This window comes from Marmota monax, unplaced genomic scaffold (assembly GCF_021218885.2).
Source record: "Marmota monax isolate L192 unplaced genomic scaffold, Marmota_monax_Labrador192_F-V1.1 WCK01_AAM20220418_F8-fsc00007, whole genome shotgun sequence".
Lineage (NCBI taxonomy): Eukaryota > Metazoa > Chordata > Mammalia > Rodentia > Sciuridae > Marmota > Marmota monax.
The window spans coordinates 6,914,883-6,938,761 of NW_026692781.1; the positions used below are offsets into that span (position 1 = coordinate 6,914,883).

At 38.8% G+C, this 23,879-nt stretch overlaps 2 protein-coding genes across 5 annotated transcripts in view; one reads left to right on the forward strand and one right to left on the reverse strand.

Annotated features, from left to right (window-relative positions):
- Positions 1-6,095, reverse strand: part of Slc25a12 (solute carrier family 25 member 12) — a 170,514-nt gene extending 164,419 nt beyond the window's left edge. Inside the window, exon 1 of the mRNA XM_058580186.1 lies at positions 5,936-6,095. Within this exon, the coding sequence (XP_058436169.1) occupies positions 5,936-5,953 (18 nt within the window). The 5' untranslated portion in view covers positions 5,954-6,095. The remainder of the gene's footprint in view (positions 1-5,935) is intronic.
- A 76-nt stretch (positions 6,096-6,171) lies between these two features.
- The window catches only part of Metap1d (methionyl aminopeptidase type 1D, mitochondrial), an 81,688-nt gene continuing 63,980 nt past the window's right edge, over positions 6,172-23,879 (forward strand). For all 4 annotated transcript variants that reach the window (XM_046447472.2, XM_046447473.2, XM_046447474.2 and 1 more), the window contains exon 1: positions 6,172-6,264. In XM_046447472.2, the coding sequence (XP_046303428.1) occupies positions 6,225-6,264 (40 nt within the window). In that variant the 5' untranslated portion in view covers positions 6,172-6,224. The remainder of the gene's footprint in view (positions 6,265-23,879) is intronic.

Below are 23,879 nucleotides of genomic sequence, written 5' to 3' on the forward strand. Positions count from 1 at the left end.
ATAGAAACAAACAAAAACCCACAGGAAAGGCATTCTATAATCTTATAAAGGTGTGAAAAGAATGAAAGAAGAAAGAGAAACAAATACAGTGAAGGCAAAAGGGAGAGAAGACAAAGCAGACTGCAGTAGAGACAGAGAATATTGTGCATTCCTATTCTTTTGTAAATTCTATTTTGATTTGCCTTGTTACCTCTATTCTATAGTGATATGAAGCTGATCATGATAAATCTGGGTACCTTTCCTTAGAAAGTCCAGCAAGTGATATGTGCATGGAAAAAAGTCCAGATGAATATACAGTAACTTGTTAACAGTGATTATATGGAGAGCACCTGGGGGATTTTTACTTTCTATATTACACATTTTTGTATTCTTGGAATGTTTTTCAAAGAGTATGTATTACATATGTAAACAGAAGAAAATGCCAAAGAGACCTTTAAAAAAATTCCAAAAAGGAGATCAAGAGAGCATTTTCCCTCTTTCTTCTAAGTATGGATTAGAGATGCTAAAGGAAGCACTAATTTTCTCTCACCTTCATCTTTGCAGGAAGTTAGAGGTCAAACAGGTACAATTTGAGTTCCATGTTCTCAATTCTTGGATTATGAGCTATGACCGCCCCCCCCCCCTTACTCTTGACATTGCTCCTATGGTGTGTATAGTCTTAAGGATATAATTTGGTCTTTCTTTTTTTTAAATATTTATTTTTTAGTTGTAGTTGGACACATACTTTTATTTCACTTATTTATTTTTATGTGGTGCTGAGAATCGAACCCAGGGTCTCGCACGGGCGAGGCAAGCACTCTATTGCTGAGCCACAACCCCAGACCAATCTGGTCTTTCTTTATGGACAATCTTGTGAACATGTTAGCCTTAGCCTTCCAATTAGTTTCTTTTTCTGACTTTATTTTACTTGTTTATTTATTTAATTTGGTGCCGGGGATCAAACCCAGTGCCTCACGCTTGCTAGGCAAGCACTCTACCACTGACAACCCCACCCCCACCAATTAGGTTCTTAATCCTTGCTTTCTTTTTGTGATGCTTGGGATCAAACCCAGGGCCTTGCGTACCCTAGGTAAGTGTGCTACCACTGATGTACATCCCCAGCCTATTAAGAACAAAGACAATATCATATTTCCTTGGAGCCTAGAGTAGGCACTTATTTATTTACTTATTTATTTATTGGGTAGCGGGGACCAAACTTAGGGGAACTCAATCACTGAGCCACATCCCTGGCCCTATTTCTTATATTTTATTTAGAGACAGGGTCTCACTGAGTTGCTTAGTGCCTTGTTTTTGCTGAGGCTGGCTTTGAACTCGAGATCGTCCTGTCTTAGCCTCCAGAGCTGCTGGGATTACAGGCATGCAACCCTGCATCCGGCCATATTTGTTGATTGGCTGATTGATCATTAAATTTTCTTGAAAATTTTTCACCTTTCTTACTCCAAATAGATTTTATTCTCTAGAAGTGTCTAAACAGGTGCTACTCTCTGAATGATTACCAACTGAGGAAGAGACAACAGCCTCTAACGTTCACACTTTCATTTAGATTTCAAGGGAGCAAATGCATACTTCTGCTTAAAACCAACCTCCTTAGAACCAGTCCCAAGAGATGAGACAGGGAAGCTTTGACCTTTGTGTGTCACTGCACAGTTTCAAAGCCAACTCTGACCAAAGCAGGCAGAATTATCAGAAAGCTCTGATGCACAGCACAGTGTGAGGGTCCTGAGACCACCCTCATATTCTTCCTTATATCCTTCTCTTCTTTCTCTCAGTCCTTGCCACTATTCTAGGCAGGCGACAGTTCCAACAATGGATATGGGATTATGTTGAAGTGAGTGTCATCACTGCTTACAATCTCACATCATATTTTCAAGCTAAAAGACTGCAGCAGCTTGAAATGGATGCCAGCCAGACTGGTGTTAGGCTCATAACACCAACATCACCTCTGGGAAATGTTTAGGTCTTACTCTATTAGGGCTGCCTGGTTCTGTTTTACTTCCCTTCCTTGGCAGAGTGATCAAGAGGGGGCAGCATACTATTTGCTGAGCTCATGCCTACAAACATCTATAGACCCTAACATTTTCAGAATTTCAGTGTAGGAGGGGTCAGGTAGGACAATCTCAATAGAAGAGGGTGGAGTTTCATTTGTATAGGAGTTATAGGGCTGAGAAAATGTCATTAAACAAATCAACTAAAGTCCCCCTCCTCTTGTTCTGGGTCCCTCTTTGCAATGCTAAAGATCAAGGAAATAGGGCACAAAAAACAAAGAGAAAGCAAACTTGATTTCTCACAACTGCCTCACATATGGCATTACTTTTTCCTCATAAAATATGGGGTATTTACACATTTTCTCTAAGAGTACCCCTAGATTGCTCAGAAACATGTCCATGATTATATCAAATGACGATATAGGAAACATGGCATTTCTGCCAGTAAGCTGGCTGAATGTGCCTTCAAACTATCTGCCTGAACGTATAATCATTCAAAAGTTAGACCCTAACTTTAAAGGGGTCCAACCAGCTACTAAGATAGGCCTCTGTTACATGTACAGGACTCCTTGTTACTGGAAAGAATGTTCATTTTGCACAAAATATGGAAATAAATGAAAGCACTTCCTCATCTTCAAATTGGACAAATTAGAGGGCAGGATTGGAAATATTATTCTCAAGCCACAGAGTAAAATGCTAAGAAATGAATCTGAGATCAAATTAAAGGGCTAATTTTTCTGAGTCGGATGACAAAACTGAAAAGCAGGGTCAGGAAGGGAGAATGAAGGCAACTCAGTTTAGATGAAAAGCCCAGTTAAGCTGTTCAGGTTTCAACCAGTTTCCCCTAACAGACCATGGAACCTGCTCTGTGCCCAACAGGAAATATCATATTAACTCACTAAGGTTTTTTTTTTAAATATTTATTTTTCAGTTTTAGGTGGATACAATATCTTTATTTTATTTTTATGTGGTGCTGAGGATCGAACCCAGTGCCTCACACATGCTAGGTGAGCACTCTACCACTTAAGCCACAACCCCAACCCCTAGTTCACTTAGTTTTACAATGCATTCATATATAATAATTTTTTTTAGTCACCCCTATTTCATATTCAGTTTTTAAGTATCTTGCACTATAGGTAATTCTAATAAGTATATAAAAATCTAAACTTGTGAGACAAGTTACATGATGATGCATCACAAAACAAAATTGTTTAAAAGGGATTTACTTCATGTCATATAATCCCTTACAACATTTAAAGATTCAATACATATATTATGAAAAATTTGTTTGATTTAAATTTTATCACTAACTATATACAACTTTGCAAAATTTTAAAATAAATTGGAATAAGTCTATAACATCATTTAGAAGGAGAAAAGAAAACTTTATTTTTAAAAATTGCATAACAAATTACTTCTGATTTATTTCTTTTATAAACGGAGATACAAAGATTTTTAAAGATGTGAATGAGGCATGATCTTTTCAAAATCGAGGTAAAAGACCTACAAAACAATAATCAATCACAATTAATAAAAACATTTTAACATTCTACACTGAATTTTTTGGACACAGAAACTGGAGCTTTTAAGAAATTATTCTTTATTTCTTGAACCCTGGTTTTGAAAAACTATTCAAGTTTTTATTCAAGAATCCCAAGTACAAAATCTGAAAAACAGAGTTGAAATCAATGAAGTGCTACCAAAGTTTACTTAACTTTCATTTCACAGGTAGGAGCATGGGCAGAAACAGAGTAGAGAAGACCTGATTCTGTAGAAGTTGCTCATCAAAGTAAAAGCATTCTAATGCTCTGCATGCCAAGGACCACCAAATGTTAAAATCACATGACATCTTAGATGACAGTGGTCTAGTATTTCATCCTGTTGGTCACTATGCATATATCTATTGTCAGAAGGATGTGGTATGAAAGAAGCCAAATCAAGGATCAGAGGGTGAGCTATTACCCATGCAAGTTCATATATGCTTTATTTCTAACTCATCCTAGATGTCCACATGCTCAACTTATTAGGGATTTCCTCAGTGGGAGTCAACCACACTGGTGCCAACTGGGTCCTCATAATGTTTCCTTTTCCTTCTAGTTGCAGGGGAATAAATTATGCATTTGTTTTCCAAGGGCTCAGTATGAGTTAAGCCACATGTGTTCTATTTCACACGTGTTTGAAATTGGGCTCAATACCCCCTGACATTTCACTAGGGACTTCTAAATTTCTTTTTTTCTGAAGATTTCCTGACACTTGGTGTCCAGCTAATTCTCAGGGTCCTTTTGCTGCCTTCAGATTGTTGGCTTCAGTTATATAGAGAGGGCAAATTTACCACATTTAGAAAACCCTACCCTGAAACTGATCTGTTTGTAAAAGGTGGAGTTTGAAGTAACCTGTAGGAGTTTATTTCCTTCTCATCCTTGTACCTCTTATTTAGCACAGTGGAAAAATATTATTTTATCTTTCAAAAGCATCTCAAGCTGGGTCTCCAAGTATTATTCCATGTGTCCTCTATTTGAAACTTTAAAAGTAAAAATATGAAGCTTATATAGTTATTTCAAAGAGCTTGAGTGTTCCAAGAATTGATGTTTACAATGAGGGGAAAAAACAAGTCTAAAGAGTAAGTATGTAGCTGGGTAGAGCAAGCCTGTAATCCCAGCAGCACAGGTGGCTGAGGGGAGGACGGCAAATTCAAGGCAAGCACCAGCAGCAACTTAGCTAGACCTAAGCAATTTAGTAAGACCCTGACTTAAAAAAAAAAAAAAGATAACTATGTGATTCCATTTTTTTTAAATTTTAGAACATTTTTATTTATTTATTTATTTTATTGGTTGTTCAAAACATTACAAAGCTCTTGACATATCATATTTCATACATTAGATTCAAGTGGGTTATGAACTCCCATTTTTACTCCAATACAGATTGCAGAATACACGTATTTGCCTATGAAAGGTCTAGAATGATGCACACAATGGCTTACCGGGAACTGAGATTGTGGTGTACAGAGAGGGTGAGAAATGTATTCGCACTTTTTCCTTTACTCATTTCTGATTTGTTTAGATTTGTCACTGAGTAAACTATAAATTCTTAAAAATTAATTAGAGCCAGGCCCATCAGCTCGGAAGGCTGAGACAGGAGAATCAAGAGTTCGAAGCCAGCCTCAGCAATGGCGAGGCACTAAGCAACTCAGTGAGACCCTAAATAAAATTCAAATAGAGCTGGGGATGTGGTTCAGTGGTCGAGTGCCTCTGAGTTCAATCCCCGGTACCGCCCCTGCAAAATTGGAAGACATCACACACACTGATAAAGAATCCTTATCAATCCTGACTGCGTTTTAAGTCCAGAATCTACTACATTCTCCATTTGACTGGTTCCATGGAGAGTTCAGTTCCTTCTGCAGACATTTCTTGGGTATCAGGTTCAGTAATGGGGACACAGGCTACCAAGATAAGTAATACTTGGTCTATGACAGAATAGACTCTACCCCAGAGCACAGGTAAGAGGAACAGTGAATTTGGAGGAAAAAAAAGAAAGAAAGAAAGAAAAAAGGGAACCATCATCCATAAAGACACATCTGCTCCCTCACTTGACTCATAATTGGTCTTCTGTAGGCTTCCCAGTGTAACTCACATTTTAAAGCTGTCCTTGGGGAAAGAGAGGCCCTCCAAACATACTCACTGGGGTACCTAGAATAGCTTTTGCAGCGGCACACAGATCCTGTCTTGTAGGGAGTCTGAGTAATGTAAATTCTAGAAGAGCAAAGGGGGAGTTGGTGACTTTGAACAAATTTTACCTTTCAACTGAACCTAGGGAAATAATTTGCAACAGAGTGGCAGCCGTTGCAAAGTGCTATGCTGAACATAGATTGTGCTTTTTTAAAATTTTCCACCCAACTTCATGTTTCCGTGCATCAACATTTTGATGCTATAAATATTGGATGCCACGCTTACCTGATAGGTTTCTTCCATCCTACCTGGGCGCGGGTGCTCAGAGCCAGCGCGCAAGATGCGGCTGGAACCTGCCTCTCGCGGCCGGAGGGGGCTCCGCCGGCAGGGGGGTTCAGCTGCCCGCCGGGGTGCCGGAGACGCTCCGCGGCCACAGTTCCCGCAGTTAATATCCCGCGCGCAAGCGCACTCGCTCCAGGCGGCTCCCGCGCCTCGGGTCTTGGGCAGGGCTGCGACTGGACCGCGCCAGTGGGCGGGGCTGAGAGGAGTGCTCGGCCACGTGACCAGCGCCAACATGGCGGCGCCCAGCGGCGTCCACCTGCTAGTCGGCCTAGGTAAGCGCTCTGAGGACAACCCCGCAAGGGTTTGCGCGGTCGCTCACTCATGAGCACCGCGGTTCAAAGGGAAACCCGTCCGCGCTCAGACTTCTCGGCGCATTGGACACACGCAGGCTCATTCGATGATATATCCACACTCTGTAGGAACACTTTCGTTCACTCCACCACTCGCCTGAACTTCGTCTTGCGTGGTTCCTGTTGAGATTGTTCAGACCATTGTCTCAAGTTTTCCTCCCCGGCTTCGGTGTATCATTAGTGTTGTAAACATTTATTCTGGTGCGGAGCCAGAATAACTCTGAAATGCACCTGGATACTCTTGCTTTCACGGGAGCTATTCTGTTGACGTTTCTTTTGAGGAATATGCGAAACGTGATTATTCTTTTCCGATGATTTGAGAACAAATGATGTGGTTGTTATCCTGAATGAATGTTGGAATCTTAGGAGTACGAATAAAGGAAATCCGTTGGGTTTGATCTTGGTTCTGAATCTTTGTTGGAAAGAACTTGGAAATTGTTTCAAGGACAAGGAAACAGGAGAACTAACATTTTGAGGGGCTCCTTTAGTGTCAAGCACGTAGAAACAGTCTGTTGAGGTAAATATTATTTTCATAGTATTACCTACCATTTAAGAGCTTTTAAAGTATATTGTATTGGTATTGTGTTTAAGCACATTACATATACTAGCAACCTTTTAAAACCCTAAGAGTTAGGCATTATTCCATCTTTGCAGATGGGAAAAGTGAAGCTACAAAGGTTAATATAACTATGGTCACCTAGATGGTAAATTTGAACATGAAAATTTTATTTTGAAGGCATATTCCTCTGTACTGCATGGCACGATTTTTTTCATAGAAAACAGTATGTAACGTTCTGTCACAGACAAGTATAAATAAATGTAAGAAGTAAAGAGGACCCGTAAAATTGATAAGCAGTGTCAATGGAGATGAGTAAGGAGCTACAGAAGATTTGGTGAGAGATGTGTAAGGTAATGGAGGAAGCTAATGTACTGGTTGCATGGAAGAATGGAGGTCAACATAAGTGCAGTTGTGAGAAAAGAGAGCGAGTTTCCATCTCTTAAAATCTAGGCTCCAGTCCAAACTCTACTAATTAAGTTACTTTTTTTTGGCAAGAAATAATGGCAATTAGACTTTGTGTTTGTGTGCTGCAGGTAATGGTGAAGAGGATCTAAGGAGATACTCAAGGTAGAGGAGTCTCCCAACCCCCACCCCCAACCATATATATGGGTGTATACACACGTGGGTATATATTCATTTACATGTATTTAGTATTATATATTTAATCTCTGCAGATTGCAAAAATAACATGACGCTTTTCCTTCCTTCCTTTCCACCTAAGATTTTGACAAATGAAGGTTTAAACAATCTTGGGGAAGCTACTAGTCAGGCCAAGTTATTGGTCCCTATAACCAGGCCCAGCTATCCCACGGTGCTGCAACTGCCATGACAGGGATCTTGATTAGAAAAGGAAGGGAAAATGTGCCAGGAAGAGATTTTAGTGATGGGGAAAGGGCTCCCCTCTAAACTAATTTATCGCCTGTTTTAAATTGCAGACAGGTTTAACTGCAACTTACTCCCAACCCCCAGAGTATAAAATGAAGGGTAAATTCATAAAAAAATCTTATCAGTATCTCTTCCCCCTCCTTATCCATCTACAGTGATTTAAATTAATCTACCACAAATTTTTTTATTGGTTCATAATAGTTATATATAACATTAAGATTCATTTTGACATAATAAATACATGAAATATAAGTTGCTTCAATTCGATCCCCAGTACGTACTCTTATCTTCCCTCTCCTTCCTCCCCCATTTCCTTTCCTGTACTCTATTGATCTTTCTATTTATTTACAGTTTTTAATAGTAGTGTCTTGTGGATATACATAGTAGTGGAATTCACTATAGTATCTTCATCTATGTACATTGGAAAGTTAGGTCAAATCATTCCACTGTTTTTCCCTTATTCCATCCCTCCTCGCTCCTCCTCAATCCCCTTCTTCTACTCTCCTGATCCTTCTTTTATTTTGATGGAATTCTTCCCTCTATACCTCCTACCACTGTTTCCTCTCCCTCTCTCTCTCTCTCTTCTCTTAGACTAGCTTCCACATATCAGAGAAAACATTTCACCTTTAACCATGTATCTTTATATATCTAGATCAGTCTCTTGGAACCAAGCAAGAGGTAATAAGAGCCTTGTAGCCTAGGACTGAAATATTCCTAGGTATTAGCACTGGGAGGAAAGCGCAGAATTCCTATCCTGGGACCCTAAGAACTGTCTCCCAATTTAGTCTCTCATTCTCAACCCCCACTTTACTAGAATCTTGTTCTACCTCCTGAAGCTACTGCACAAGATCCTTTGCTCAGTGAGTATGGGAAGGAATTGGGCAAGGCAAGTAAGGGGACATATTTTTTTCTATTTTATTATTTTTTGGCACTGCGGATTGAACTCAGACGCACTTATCCACTGAGCCACATCCCCAGCCCTGTTTTGTATTTTATTTAGAGACAGGGTCTCACTGAGTTGCTTAGCACCTGGCTTTTGCTGAGGCTGGCTTTGAACGCTGGTCCTCCTGCCTCAGCCCCACCCCCAAGCCTCTTAGATTACAGGTGTGTGTCACCACACCCAGTAGGACATATTTTTTCTTCACACTCTTGTATGACTCATTCTCCCTGGATTGCCTTCAGTCTCTGATTTTCTGACTTTCATTGGCTCGTCTGTCAGCTTTCTCCTGTTATCTCCCCTGCTGGAATGCAAGCTTCTTGTAAGCAAGGATTTTTCCTTCTTTATCCTGCTGTCCTTCCACAGTCCATGTAGAGGTTGCTGAAGCCAGTGAGGAGAGAGGGAAAAGACTTGGCCTGACCAGCAGAAAGGCTCATTTGGTAGGTGTGTGGAATAGGTTGGCCTTTCCAAAGGGAGGGCTACATGGCACAGTATATTTTGGTGTAAATTATGCATACCTTTTAATACTCTACACCTAGTAATTTATCCTAACAGAACAATAGGATGAATGTGCAGTGTATGAACAAAACTGTAGCTTTTTTTTTTTTTGTGCTGGGACTCAAACCCTGGGCCTTGTGCATGCAAGGCAAGCACTTCACTAACTGAGCTATATCCCCAGCCCAAACTGTAACTTTATAATGATAATAATTGGGAAATATTGGACAGAATCTGAAATGTCCATTGGGAAGAAAATGACTACAGGAATTATAGTTCCTCCATGCACTAGAGTGCTCAGCATCCACTTAAAAATAAGGTAGATAGATGTACTGTACATTTATAATTGCTGACACATATTGAAAATAAAAGGCAAGTTATAGAACAGTATATTTCACTAATGTAAAATTACATATCAATGCCAGGTGTGGTGGCACGTGCCTGTAATTGCAGCAACTAGGGAAGCTGAGGCCAGAAGATTGTAAGTTCAAAACAGCCTCAGCAACTTAGCAAAACCCTGTCTCTAAATAAAAAACATAAAAAGGGTTGGGGATATGGCTCAGTGGTTAAAGTGCTGCTGGGTTCAATCCCTAGTATTAAAAAAACAAAACATCAGTTACATTTAATGTTTCTTTATGTGTATATATATATGCATGAATCTGGAGGTGCTGGCGGTATAGCTCACTGGTAGAGCATTTGCCTAGCATGCTGATGGCCTGAGTTCAATCCCCAGTATCACATATATGAGCGAGAAAGAGAGATAGAGGTAGAAATCTGGAATGATGTTCACCCGAGTATCAAGAGCTGCCATTTCTAGATGATGGGGTTGGACTTATTTATATTTGATATGTACAAATTTTATACAGTGGGCCGATAGCATTCTCATTACAAAAAAGTAATTTTCTTTCTAGGTGCAGTGGTACATGCCTAATCCCAGTTACTCAGTAGGATGAGGCAGGAGGATTGCAAGTCTGAGGCCAGTCTTGACAACTTAAGGTGATTGTGTCAAAATAAAAAATAATATTGAATGTTGGAATGGAACCAACATTCTTTTACTATGTATCCTTTACTATGCATATTCTCTGTAACAAAGCAAAATGTCTATATAATAACATAGGTATAGAACATCTTTCATATTCCCCAGGTCAAAGAGTGGCGAATGACAAATGCAAATATACTCATGATTTAAAATACATATAATACTATTATTTTATTTACTTTTTTTCTTTTAACAAATATAAGGGCTGGGGTTGTAGCTCAGTGGTAGAGTACTTGCCGAGCACTGGGTTCAAATCTCAGCACCATATAAAAGTAAATAAATAAAATAAAGGAATTGTCCATCTAGAACTTAAAAAAAATTAAAAAAAAACAAGTATAAAATATTTTAAGTGCTTTTTGTTCACTTAGGACCCTAAGACCGTTGATTCCCCCACTGACAATTACTTACCCAAGTGGTTTTTCAGAAAATTACTGTTCAGGTAGGGGACAGGTTTTAGTGCATGATGAATTAAGTACTTTAAACTTCTGTCAAGTAGCATGAGGTCTTTGTTATTTCTGTAAGAAAATGTATGCTCAGTTTATTGTTTTGGTTTTGGCTTTTCAAACTGGAGATTGACCAGGGGCACTTTACCACTGAACTACATGCTTCGCTATTTTTATTTTTTTAAAAAATATTTTTAGTTGTAACAATACCTTTATTTTATTTGTTTATTTTTATGTGGTGTCAGGGATTGAACCCAGTGCCTCACTCATGCTAGGCAAGTGCTCTACCACTGAGCCACAAGGCCAGCATCAGCAACTTAGTAAGACTCTGTCTCAAAACTTAAAAAAAAAAGGACTGGTAAAATAGTTTGGTAGTAGTGCACCCAGGTTCAATCCTCAGTATCCCCCCACTCCCCAAAAATTAGGATGCAGTTCATAGGTGCTTTGAAAAATGTTCATGTTAATAAGGAGCTTTCCATCACAGGAACTACATATAACTATATTCCTAATGATAACCAGAGAATGAAAATGGAATTTTGCTTTATATTTTAACAAATATATTCCAACTATAGTATATGACCCTAAAGTCATATATACTTGTATGCTTTTTTTCATCTGCTTGAAACAGCTTTCTATATAGCACAAATAGCTCCTGTCTCCCATTGAAATTGTGAGATTTATGTAGACTTTCAATGATGGATGTTATGCTGTTGTTTAAAAAAATGATGATGTTGACCTCTATTAGTTGATATGGATGATGTCCACAAATATATTATTTGAAATAATTAGAACAATTTAATATAATGCCATTTTGTAAAATCAGATGCAAATATTATGGTGTATGTGTATATGTGTCTAGTGTGTATAATATAATGTACACAGAGAGGAAGAGGAGAATGGCATACATGAATCCCAGTTTTTTTTAGGTAGGGCACAGGGGATTGATCTCAGGGGCACTCGACCACTGAGCTATGTCCCCAGCCCTATTTTGTATTTTATTTAGAGACAAGGTCTCACTGAGTTGCCTAGCGCCTTGCCATTGCTGAGGCAAGCTTTGAACTTGAGATCCTCCTGTCTTAGCCTCCTGAGCCGCTGGGATTACAGGCACGTACCACCACACTTGGCCATTAGTCCCAGTTTTTATGAAATGCCCACTTTCCCAAGCAGTGGAAATTTATGAAAATTCAGAGTGATTGTTGTATATCTTAGGGAATTTGGGCAAAGATGGAAGAAGTTTTATATGTATGCAGAGCTTCATTTTGGACAGCATCTTGTTTTATGGTTAGAACAGCTTGTTCTTGTGAAAATTGGAATTTCTTTTCTTAGCCTTTGAATATGGAGAATTTCAAACATACACAATGCAATGACTGACCATATGTACCTCATCTAGTTACAGAATTCATCAACCTAGGGACTGGGGTTGTGGCTCAGTGGTAGAGCGCTTGCCTAGCACATGTGAGGCACTGGGTTCTATCCTCAGCACCACATAAAAATAAATAAATAAATAAATAAATAAAGGTCTACTGACAACTAAAAAAATATTTAAAAAAATCATCAACCTCGGGCTGGGGATGTGGCTCAAACGGTAGCGCGCTCGCCTGGCATGCTCAGGGTGCTGGGTTCGATCCTCAGCACCACATAAAAAAATAAAATAAAGATGTTGTGTCCACTGAAAACTAAAAAATAAATATTAAAAAATTCTCTCTCTGTCTCTTTAAAAAAAATCATCAACCTACATTCATATTTGTTTCATTTATGCCCCCAAACACTTGGCTGGATTATTCTTTGCTTTATTTTATTATTCTTTTAATTTTATTTTTTGAGATAGAGTCTCACTATGTTGGCCAGGCTGTCCTACGATTCAAAATCCATATGCCTCAGCCTCCCAAGTAGCTGGGATTATCGGCATGTACCACCATGCCTGGCAAAGCTGGATCCTTTTGAAGTATATCTCAGATAGCATATCACTTCATCTGTAAATTTTTGTCATGTATCTCTAAAAGATGAGGAGTTAAGAGGAGGAACCTTTTCCTCCTATGTATATAATATTTATCATTTCTAGAATTTCCATTTGCCTCTTTTAAAGAAAAAGTTTCCATTCTCTGTTGAGAGATTTCCCACATGTTCACTTATTATATCCATCCATCTTTTCCTTTAACTACATAGATATACTTTTTTTTTTTTTTTTTTTTTTTGAGGCAGGATCTTGCTATATTGCCCATGCTGGTCTTGAACTGATGATCCTCCTGCTTCAGCCTCCCCAATAGCTGAGATTACAGGTGTGTGCCACCCTGCCTGGCTGAAACTTATTTCTTGAAGTAACTGTTTAGTTGGTTTGCACTATGGAGCTTTTCACTTCCACTTTTTTTCTGATTGTATGATATTCCACTGGGGTAGTTTAAGATGTTCCTCTGTAAACTGAAAGTTAGATTCACGCCTGACTTGATTCAGGTGAGACTTTTTCTTTTTAAATAACAGTACTTCATAGATAGTTATTGGGTTTGTGTGTGTGTGTGTGTGTGTTTTGTTTTGTGACATTAGTGGCCATTGGTGATCATTATCTAACTCTCTTGACTTGTTAGAAGTTTTAAAATGATAATATTCTAATTTAGTTATTCTTGTTTCATTCATCAGGAAGTATCTACAAAGAGAATCCTTCTGATCCAGTATTTGTTTATCCTAATAGATCCTTCCTGGCAAGGAATGTTAAATACTTGTTTTGGTCTTTTTACTTAACCAATTTAAAAAATGACAAGTTTATCCTCAAAAAGTGACCAATGAATTATTTTTTAGAATTATCATGTGGATTAATTTTTATTGGGCATCAACTTCTTTAATTTTCAGAAAGTGTATGAAAGTATCATGGAGTGTTAAAATGAAATCCTGAGGCAGAATTGCCAGATTCAGGATAGAAGAGCAAAAGCTATTGACAGGAGTAGTGTTTTCAAAAAATAGAATTTAAGCTGGGAATGGGGTGGATGCCTGTAATTCCATCAGTTTAGGAGGCTCAGACAGGAGAATTACAATTTCAAAGCCAACACCAGCAATTTAGCAAGGCTTTAAGCAACTTAGTGAGACCCTGTCTCAAAATTAAAAATAAAGAGCTGGGATTACAGGTGTAATTGGGAGGCTGAGGCAGGGGCATCTCAAGTTCAAAGCCATCCTCAGCAATGGAGAAGCACAACTCAGTGAGACCCTGTCTCTAAATAAAATACAAAATAGGGCTGGGGATGTGGCTCAGTGGCTGAGTACCCCTGAGTTCAGTCCCCAGTACCAAAAAATAAAAAAAATAAATAAAAAGGGCTGGAGATGTGGTTCAGTGGTGCATGCCCTGGGTTTAATCCCTGGTACAAAAAACCAAAAGTGGAACTTAAGGAAATGTTACTATAATTTAATTTATAATAGTGGAAGATTATAGGATAAGAGGATTGAACATCCTCCAAAGCTGGTTACAAGTTGGGTCTCAGCGTATTAGGCATTCACATCATAAGAGGATGCTCATTTCTGCATATAGTGAAATGTCAGATCTTGTGCTTAGAATAAATATATCTGTGCTGCTCAGTATCCATAGGGTGATCGTATACACCATGAAAGGACAATTGGGTAAATATAGTTTGCATCCTGTTTCTACAACTGTTTATCTTATGAATAAAAAATAATTTAAGTTTCTACTCAGCTTTAGCTAAAACTGCTTTAAAAAATAGAATCTGTTTTTTGGGGGTGGGGTTCGGGAGACTGGGCTTTGAACTCAGGGGCACTTGACCACTGAGCCACATCCCCAGCCCTATTTTGTATTTTATTTAGAGACAGGGTCTCACTGAATTCCTTAGTGCCTCTCCATTTCTGGGTCTGGCTTTGAACTTGTGATCTCCCTGCCTCAGCCTCCCAAGTGGCTGGGATTACAGGTGTGTGCCACCACTCCCAGCTCTTTATTTTTAATTTTGAGACAGGGTCTCATTAAGTTGCTTAAGGCCTTGCTAAATTGTTGAGGCTGGCATTGAACTTTCAATCCTCCTGACTCAGCCTCCTGAGCCGCTGGGATTACAGGTGTGCCCCACCACACCCAGTTTAATTTTTAAAAATTTTAAGTGAGAACCTATACAAAAGAAATATTCCTTTACACTTGCCTGTAAACTTGGGAGGCTGAGGCAGGAGGATTGCAGGAGGGTTGCAGAAAGAAACAAAGAAATGTCCCTTTTTCCTTTTAGCAAAAGTACCTTTTTTCCCCTTCTTTGTACTGATGTTTGAACCCAGAGGTGCTTTACCACTGAGCCACATCCCCATCCCTTTTTAAATTTTGAGTCAAGGACTCAATTGCTGAGACTAGCTTTGAATTTGTGATCCTTCTGTGTCCCCCTTCCAAGTGTCTGAGCCCAGCCAGATATGCCTCTTATGGTGCTCTTGGGCTGGGACATAGAGCACTTATTGGTGGGATAAGTATGGAAGAATCTTGACACTCTTACGCTGTTTCCTGAGTGCAACAGGAAGTAAACTCCCCCAATATATGCAAATTTTGGGTATTTCTGAAGAAAAATATGTATACCTTTCATTAATTTCTCAAAATAAAATGTATTTTGAGAGGAAAAATACATTTCCCTTAGCAAATCAAAACTCTTTGATATTCCTTCCATTAATAAGGTCTATGTCCCTGCCCTGAAACAGATTGTCTTGGGACAGCTTTCACTAATAGAGTATGAGGGAAGTGATGCTTTGTCATTTGGGAAACTCTGATAAAAGGGGATATAACCTCTGCCCTGTTCACTGGAACCCTCATGCTCAGAGCATGAACTACTTTGTGAGAAACCCAGCTATCCTGCAGCTGCCGTGCTGTGAGAAAGCCACTCCATCTGGAGTGGCATCAGTCAGGAGTCCTAGCTTGAGTCGTCCCTTTCCAGGCACCAGACATGTGAGTGAAGAGGGTTCCAGCTCCTAGCCATTGAGTCACCCCCAGTCTTCAAGTCTTCTTAATGGAAGGCCTGGGACATCAGACAGCCTCAGACATTGATTTATGAATCCCTGACCCTTGTAGTTCACAAGCATACTAAAAAAGTATTTTTTTTTTTAAATGCTGATAAATTTTGGGATTGTTTTTATGCAGCAGCAGTGACTGGAACAATACATTTATCTATAGCCAGCTGCAACTATTTTTTTTTTCCAGTGGAAAACCTACAGAAGCACTTTTAGGGAATACCTGTGGGCCCAAAACTTGGGGTTACCACCTAAGGTGAAGTATGGCTTCTTAACAGGTATTAATCATTTATACATAGACTAGATGAAAAGTCAGGAGTGTGTGTGTGTGTGTGTTTTCCCCTCCCTTTTTGGTACCAGGGATTGAACCCAGGGGTGCTTAACCACTAAGCTACATCCCCAGCCCTTTTATTTATTTATTTATTTTTAATTTTTTTTGGGGGGGTGTACCAGGGATTGAACTCAGGAGCACTTGGCCACTAAGCCACATCCCCAGCCCTATTTTGTATTTTATTTAGAGACAGGGTCTCACTGAGTTGCTTAGCATCTTGCTTTTGCTAAGGCTGGCACTGAACTCGTGATCTTCCTGTCTCAGCCTCCCAAACTACTGGGATTATAGGTGTGCACCACTGCACCCAGCTTATTTATTTTTTAATATATGTATATTTTTTAGTTATAGGTGGACACATACTTCTATTTCCCTTTAATTGGCATTGGGGATCAAACCCAGTGCCTTACATATGCCAGTTGAGCGCTCTACTACTGAGCCACAACCCCAATTCTTATTTTTTATTTTGAGACAGGGCCTTGCTAAGTTGCTGAGGCTGGCTTTGAATTTATCATCCTCCTGCTGAGTTTCTGGGTTACAGGTATGTGCCACTGCATCCAGCTAAAGTCAGGAGTTATTTTTCTCATAAGTTGATACTGCTTTGTATTATAGGTGACATGTCACCTTTTTACCAGGTTTCCAGAGGAACTGAGCTAGAAAGTTAACCCAGGGCCAAATTTTCCCGCAGAGAAGCATCCATTGAGAAAAACAACATAGCAATGTTCTTATTAGACAGAATAGACATTAGATTAAATTCTAAGAAGTTGTTCATTGACTTTTTCTATATCTAGACTTAATACCACCTTAATGATCTTATTACTCCCATGACCCTAAACAATATCCATCAATCTATTTATGTTCCCAACTGAGTTCTTACTTCTATATTTCAGACTCACACATCCAACTGCCTACCTTTTCACTCAGATGTCTTAATAAATAGGTATTTCAGAACCAACATGTCCAGAACTCCAAAACTGGATTTCTGACTCTTTTCCCAAATTTGCTCCACTCATACTTCCCTACTTTAGTTGATGGTAATCTTTTAAAAACAGCTTTATTAAGATAGAATCCACATATAATACAATTCACCCAATTACAGTTGTACAATCTAATGGTTTTTAAACATTAATTTTGTTCTGTCAGCTTCTTAGACCATAAACCTTTAAATCACCCTCAGTTCCTTTAAAAAGTCCTATTGGATATACCTTTATGATATATCCAGAGGGGCTGTGGCTGTGGCATAGAGTGCTTGCCTAGCACATGTGAGGTGCTGGGTTCAATTCTCAGCACCACATATAAATAAATAAAATAAAGATATTGTGTTCACCTACAACTAAAAAAAAAAAAATTAAAAAAAAAATATATACCCAGAACCAAACTTTTTTTTTCCCCTTATCCCCATTGTTTACTACCTGATTTGAACTAATATTATATCTAATCTGGATTATTGCAATGACTTATTACTGGTCTCCCAGCTTCTATCATTGTCTTCTATAACTCAGTTCTAAACATAGCAGCCTGACTGATCTTTTAAAAATGTAAGTGAGGGGCTGGGGATGTGGCTCAAGCGGTAGCGCGCTCGCCTGGCATGCATGCGGCCCAGGTTCGATCCTCAGCACCACATACAAACAAAGATCTTGTATCTGCCAAAAACTAAGAAATAAATATTTAAAAAAGAAAAAAAAAAACCTCTTTAAAAAATATATATAAAAAAATGTAAGTGAGGTTATTCTTTTGCTTGAAATCTATTTCCCTCAAAGTAAAAGCTAAATTCCTTTATGATGTTCTATAAGATCCTCCTTATAGCACTTAAAACTTTTTAATACACAATATGATTTACTTATTTGTCATGTTTATTGTTTATTGCTAGTCTCCACCATTATAAGTTCTACACAAGGAATTTTTATTTCTTTTGTTCCCCAATTTATGTTAAGCACCTAGAATATACCTGATACATCAAACTCGGTAAATTTTTTGAATGAGTGAAAAATGACTAGTTAATGGTGATACAGTAAAGTTGATAATGAGTCAAATAATGTGTTGAAATACATAAAGCCAGAGCTGTTAGAAATAAAAGGAATAATGAATAAATCACAATCATAGTGGGAAACTTTAACACACCTCTAAAGTAGACATAATAAAGTTATTGAAGCTCACACTGTTATAATTAGCTGGGTGTGGTTGTACACACTGTTATTCCCATTGACTCAGGAGGTTGAGGCCAGAGGATTGCAAATTCAAGGCCAGCCTCAGCAATTTAGGAGACTGTCTCAAAATTAAAAAAAAAAAGGGGGGGGGGGCCAGGGACATGACTCAGTGGTAGAGCAACTTTGGCTTCAGTCCACAGTACCAAAAAGAAAAATAAAAGAAAGGAACCAGTTGAGTGTTGCTGGGTTCAATGTCCAATATTACAAATAAATAAATAAATGAAAAAGAAAAAAATGTTATAATTAATAAGATTGATTTAATACTAAATGTGATACTTTGGATTAAAGTTTCTTTTTTGTCTTTTTGTTTATTTTTTTACAAAATACATGAAATAGGACAAAACTTCACTAGAAGCCTAATCGTTCTAGAAAAAAATGGTAATCTGCCAGACATGTTGGTGCATGCCTGTAATCCCAGTGGCTCGGAAAGCTGAGGCAGGAGGATCTTGAGATTAAAGCCAGCCTCAGGAGTTTAGCAAGGCCCTGTGCAATTTAGTGAGACTTTGTCTCAAAATAAAATATAAAAAAAGGGCTGGAGATGTGGCTTAGTAGTTAAGCACCCCTAGGTTCAATCCCTAGTACCTACCAAAAAAAAATTGTAAACTATATTCTTTCATCACAAAGCAGTAATACACAAATTAATGGAAAGAGAGAAAGGATTTGGCCCAAGTGTTGTAAAAACACAAAAGGAATCTAGGTAGTGAGGGATGTGCTGTTAACATTGTCCTGGACCTGGAATACATGGTTCTTGTCTTCCATGAATTCACAGTGCTTGAGGGAGATCAGCCATGTATCTGTTATTGCAACAGAGTAAGATTAAGACATAAGCAAACAGTGCAATGGGATCATCCAATAGAGATAGAGGAGTCGGCTTCAGAGAGTGGGTGGCAACTGGCTCCAGTCTGAGCCCTTCAATGCAAGGAGGAATTTGGTCAAGTGAAGATGTCAAGAGACAGCCTCTTATCCAAAGGTAGAGAGAGGCGTGAGAATTCCAGTAGCCTGGGATCTTGTTGGATAAACATGGCTGGCAGGCCCAGTGATAGCTAGGAAGTAGCCAGAGGGGATGTTGAAGTAGCTATTTTGAGCATTAGACATACAGGATTTGGGGGCCACCTAAGTGGGCAACTGAGTCATGTGTGTGAGAAGGGAAGAAGATAGGCAGACTCCTGTTCTCCCCATGCAAATAGTTTTTCAGGTGGGAGAGGGGACAAAAAATTGAAGAAGACCCTTGTCCCCGATGACTCTATTTTTTTCTGTACATTTTCCCAGAGATGATAGATGAAACGATGAAGTAGGGGATTAGAAACTAATAAAGGATAAGTAGAATTACCCTACAGAATTGAGACCCAGCTGAAATTACAGTATAATTTGTAGTGGTCCCATTCATTAACACTGATTTTTTCCAAATGTGTATCACCCTGTGTATGTAAAATAGTTGAGATAGAAGAGCTGGATTGACTGGAATTTTTCAGGTGGAAGCTCTAGAAGAATAGGAAGTAAGAAAGGCAGGTCTTTGACAAGAAGAGGATTGAACTATTGAATCACAAAGTCTAGCCTAGGCTAGAAGTTTCATATAAGAATAGAGAATCATCTATTTGTTGTATCTGTACCCATTATTAAAATGAATAACTTGGAAAAAGAAAAAGAGAAGAGTCTGATAGTTTGGAGAAAACATGAATTGTCCAAAGGTGAGAACTCCTAGCAAGACCAAAGAACAGGTATAGTGAGAATGCAAGTAACTTTTGAACTGCTGTAACAGTTTTTAGTTAATTGAAGAAATAAGCTTTATACATGTAACAATGCAGAACAGTATAATGTTGCTTTGAGAATAAGAGGAAGGAGAGAGAATTTGAGGCTTGAGTGGTCAATTCACAGAAGAAATGAGAATTGAACTAGGTCTTGAAGGATGAGTAAGGTGGTCAGCAGGGGGACTGAGGAGAATGTTCCAAGGGAATAAAGCAGGGCCATGGTAAGCTAACCATGTGGATACAGAAAGTCACATATTTAGAGGGTTCTGGAGTGGAGGATATGGCTGGAGCTGAGAGCTTGTGTGAGGGATTTCTAGGAGATGAGGCTTAATTAGGATCAAGTCATAGAGAACCCTGAAGACCAGTTTAGTGTTTTATCTTAAAGGCAGAGGAGAGCACTGAGATTTTTAAAAATTGTGTTGGTGTTTCCATTTTAATCTATTCCTGCTGTGTTCTGAATACATTTGAGAAAAAAAGCCATGACAGATTGTTAGAAGATAGTGGCAGAGGGTGCTGGGGATGTGGCTCAAGTGGTAGCGCCCTCGCCTAGCATGCATGAGGCACTGGGTTCGATTCTCAGCACTATGTAAAAATAAAATAGAGATATTGTGTCCACCTAAAACTAAAAAGTAAGTACTTAAAAAAAAAAAAAAAAGGAGATAGTGGCAGAAACCAAATGATAAGGTCCTGAACCAGTGTAGTGACTACAGTAGAAAGGGAGAGTGGATGCCAGAGAAGTGGGACAAAGCAGAGATCATCAGGACATGTGGCTTGCTAGAAAGGGGACCTGAGGAAGCAGAGAAGCCATCAAGGCAGGAAGAAAGGAGTTTCTAGAAATGGAGAGATTAGTCAGGAAAAGATTTCTCAAAAAGAAGTTTTGAGGTGATTAAATGAAGGTAGTGAATTTGGCCACTAGAAGACTACAGTGACCTGAGATGAAAATTAGCAGAAGGCACTTGTAGTTGATTGTAAAGAAATGGGGAGGTTTTGTTTTGTTTTGTTGTTTGTTTGAGTTTGTTTTGTTTCCTTTAAAAAAGAAAACTTCCTAGAGATATAATTCTTAGATATATAATTCAAATCTATTTAAAGTGTATAAATCAGTGGTTTTTAGTATATTCAGTATATAGAGTATACTTAGTATATTTAGTATATAGAGTTGTGCAGCCATCCCCATAATCAATTTTACATTTTCATCACCCTGATAAGAAACCTGTTTACATTAATAGTCACTCTTTAATTGTCCTGATACCTCCAGTCCTAAGCAACCACTAACCTTCTTTCTGTCTCTGTGGATTTGCCTTTTTGAACATTTCATATAAATGAAATTTACATACAATCTGTGGCCTTTTGTGACTGTCCTCTTTCACTTAGCATAATGTTCTTAAGGATCATCACTATTTGTATTAATCAGTAATTTTATTCATTTATACTAATATTTGTGTGTATATATATGTATGTACATATGTATGTACACACATGATATGTATATACATATACACACATAATATATATATACATACATATATAGAGAGAGTGAGCAAGTGCTCTTACAAATAATACTGCTACAAACATTTACATATAAATTTTTGTTTATGGGCTGGGGATGTGGCTCAAGTGGTAGCGTGCCCGCCTGGCATGCGTGCGGCCTGGGTTCGATCCTCAGCACCACATACAAACAAAGATGTTGTGTCCGCCGAAAACTAAAAAATAAATATTAAAAATAAATAAGTAAATAAGTAAATTTTTGTTTGGACATATGTTGTATTTTTGAAATGGAGGCCCTAGATATATTTAGAAGCAAGAGAAGGGAAAAAAAAAACTGGTAAGGAAGCAGGGCCACTGGAAACCCTGGTGATCAGGAGAGAGCAGACCTAAAAAAGATGGAAGAAACAGGAGAAGGGGGATTCCTAAGATTGGGAGGGGCTCCTCTGAGACAGGAACAAAGGAAAAATGGGAATTTCTTTTTCTGGGGATGAAAGTATTTTTAAATATATTTTCTGATTATAAAAAGTAATCTGAGAGGCTGGGGGTGTGGCTCTGTGGTGAAGGACTTGCCTACCCTACATAAGGCCCTGGTTTTGCTCCCTAGCCATATATTTAAAAATTAATAGGCAGAAGGCTATAAACAGTGACTAAGAATGTGGGTTCTCAAGTCTGCTGGGGTCTGAATCATGATACTGCAGTTTACTAGTTGTGGAACCGTGGACTCATTAGCTAATCTCTCTAAGCTTCAGTTTCTTTATTTGTAAAATAGGGATGAGAGAGTAGCTACTAACAGGATTAAAAGAAATAATGTATGTAGAGCTGTATTAATTATCTATCACTGTGCAACTATTACCCCAAAATGATGAACATTGTGTCAGTTTCTGGGGGCCAGGAATCTGGGAGTGGCTTAACTGATGCCTGTGGCCCAGGGCTCTCATGACATTGCATTGAGCTGTTGGCTGGAGACCAGTTTCTTGCCCATAGTCCCTCTCATAGGACTTCTAACTTGGAACTAGTGATCCAAGAGAGAGAGAACCAGAGTGGCTACAATAGAAGCCACAATATTCTCTAACTGAACTTCAGAAGTGACTTCTTATCACTTCTATCATATGCTATTGATCACATAGTACAGTGGGGCAGAGGACTGGACCAGGGTATGAATTCCAGGAGGCTGGGATTGGTCTTAGCAGCTGGCTGGTACAGCATTACTTGGCACAGGGCATGACACAAAATAGCAGTATTAAGATGTTATAGAAATGTATTAAGACAGTGACTGTCACCCATGTCCCATCATTTAGAAAGAGTAGGCATTTCTTTTTTTTTTCTTTTTAGTTGTAGATAGACACAGTATCTTTATTTTTATTTATTTATTTTCATGTGGTGCTGAGGCTCGAACCCAGTGCCTCACACGTGCTAGGCAAGTGCCCTACCACTGAGCCACAACCCCAGCCCCAAGAGTAGGCATTTCTAAAGTATCTTCCCCCCTAAGAAGGGCTACTAGTAATGTGACTATGATTTTTTGAAAAATTCTGCCTTATTCACAAAAGAAAATTGATTAATTACTGAAATGTTATTTTAGGGAAATTAACTTTATCTCTTTTACCTCTCACATGTAATCTGTGTATCACACCATTGTTTTTCCTTCAATTAGCCTGTGATAATTCTGTATTTGTGCCTTCACACACCCTGTCTCTGTAATCATTAAGATTAGGATTTTCCTAAGATCAAGCAAAAATAGGTCAGCAGTAAAAAGAACACCCTGGCTGTGTTCTCTGCAAACCAGATGATGCTGCAGAATACCGGCCCCTCCAAGAACTGATAGTTCAGAAGACAACTCCTCTCTGTCATCTTCCACCAGTGCCCCCCTACTTTATGCTCTATGCATAGCAGCTGTTCAGGGCACTGCGGAGCACAGGGGCGCTTCAGAGAATTGAGTAAGCGACACAGTCAGAGAAGGCTGTGCGGGGCCAGAGAGCAGGAGGCAGGACAGACGGCGAGATAGCAGTAGGATGGCTTTATCACAGATGAAGAGAGCGGAGGATTACCAGTTAACTAGGCTAAAAAAAGAAAAAGAAAACCCTCGAATATATCTATCACCAGTCACTTTTCAGTGGAGCCTTCTAACTTGGGGGACAAGGAGAACAGCTGCCAAGGAGTCTTAAAAACTTGGCTTGGGTGGTTAGTATTCTGTGGTAGCTTCTTTTATAAGGGTCAGATTAATTTTCTAATGCTGTTTTCTACTTTAATGTTATTGCTTTAATCATTATAATACCACCAGTTCCTTCAGGCAATAGGAAGCTATTGAAGATTTAATGAGATTCATATTGCTTTTGCTTAAATGTTGATGACTTCCTGAATGCATATTAATCATTCCTGACCTTGATCTTAAATTCCTTCCCACTACAGATTCTCATCAAGCATACCTACTAGATCCCTCCGTGTT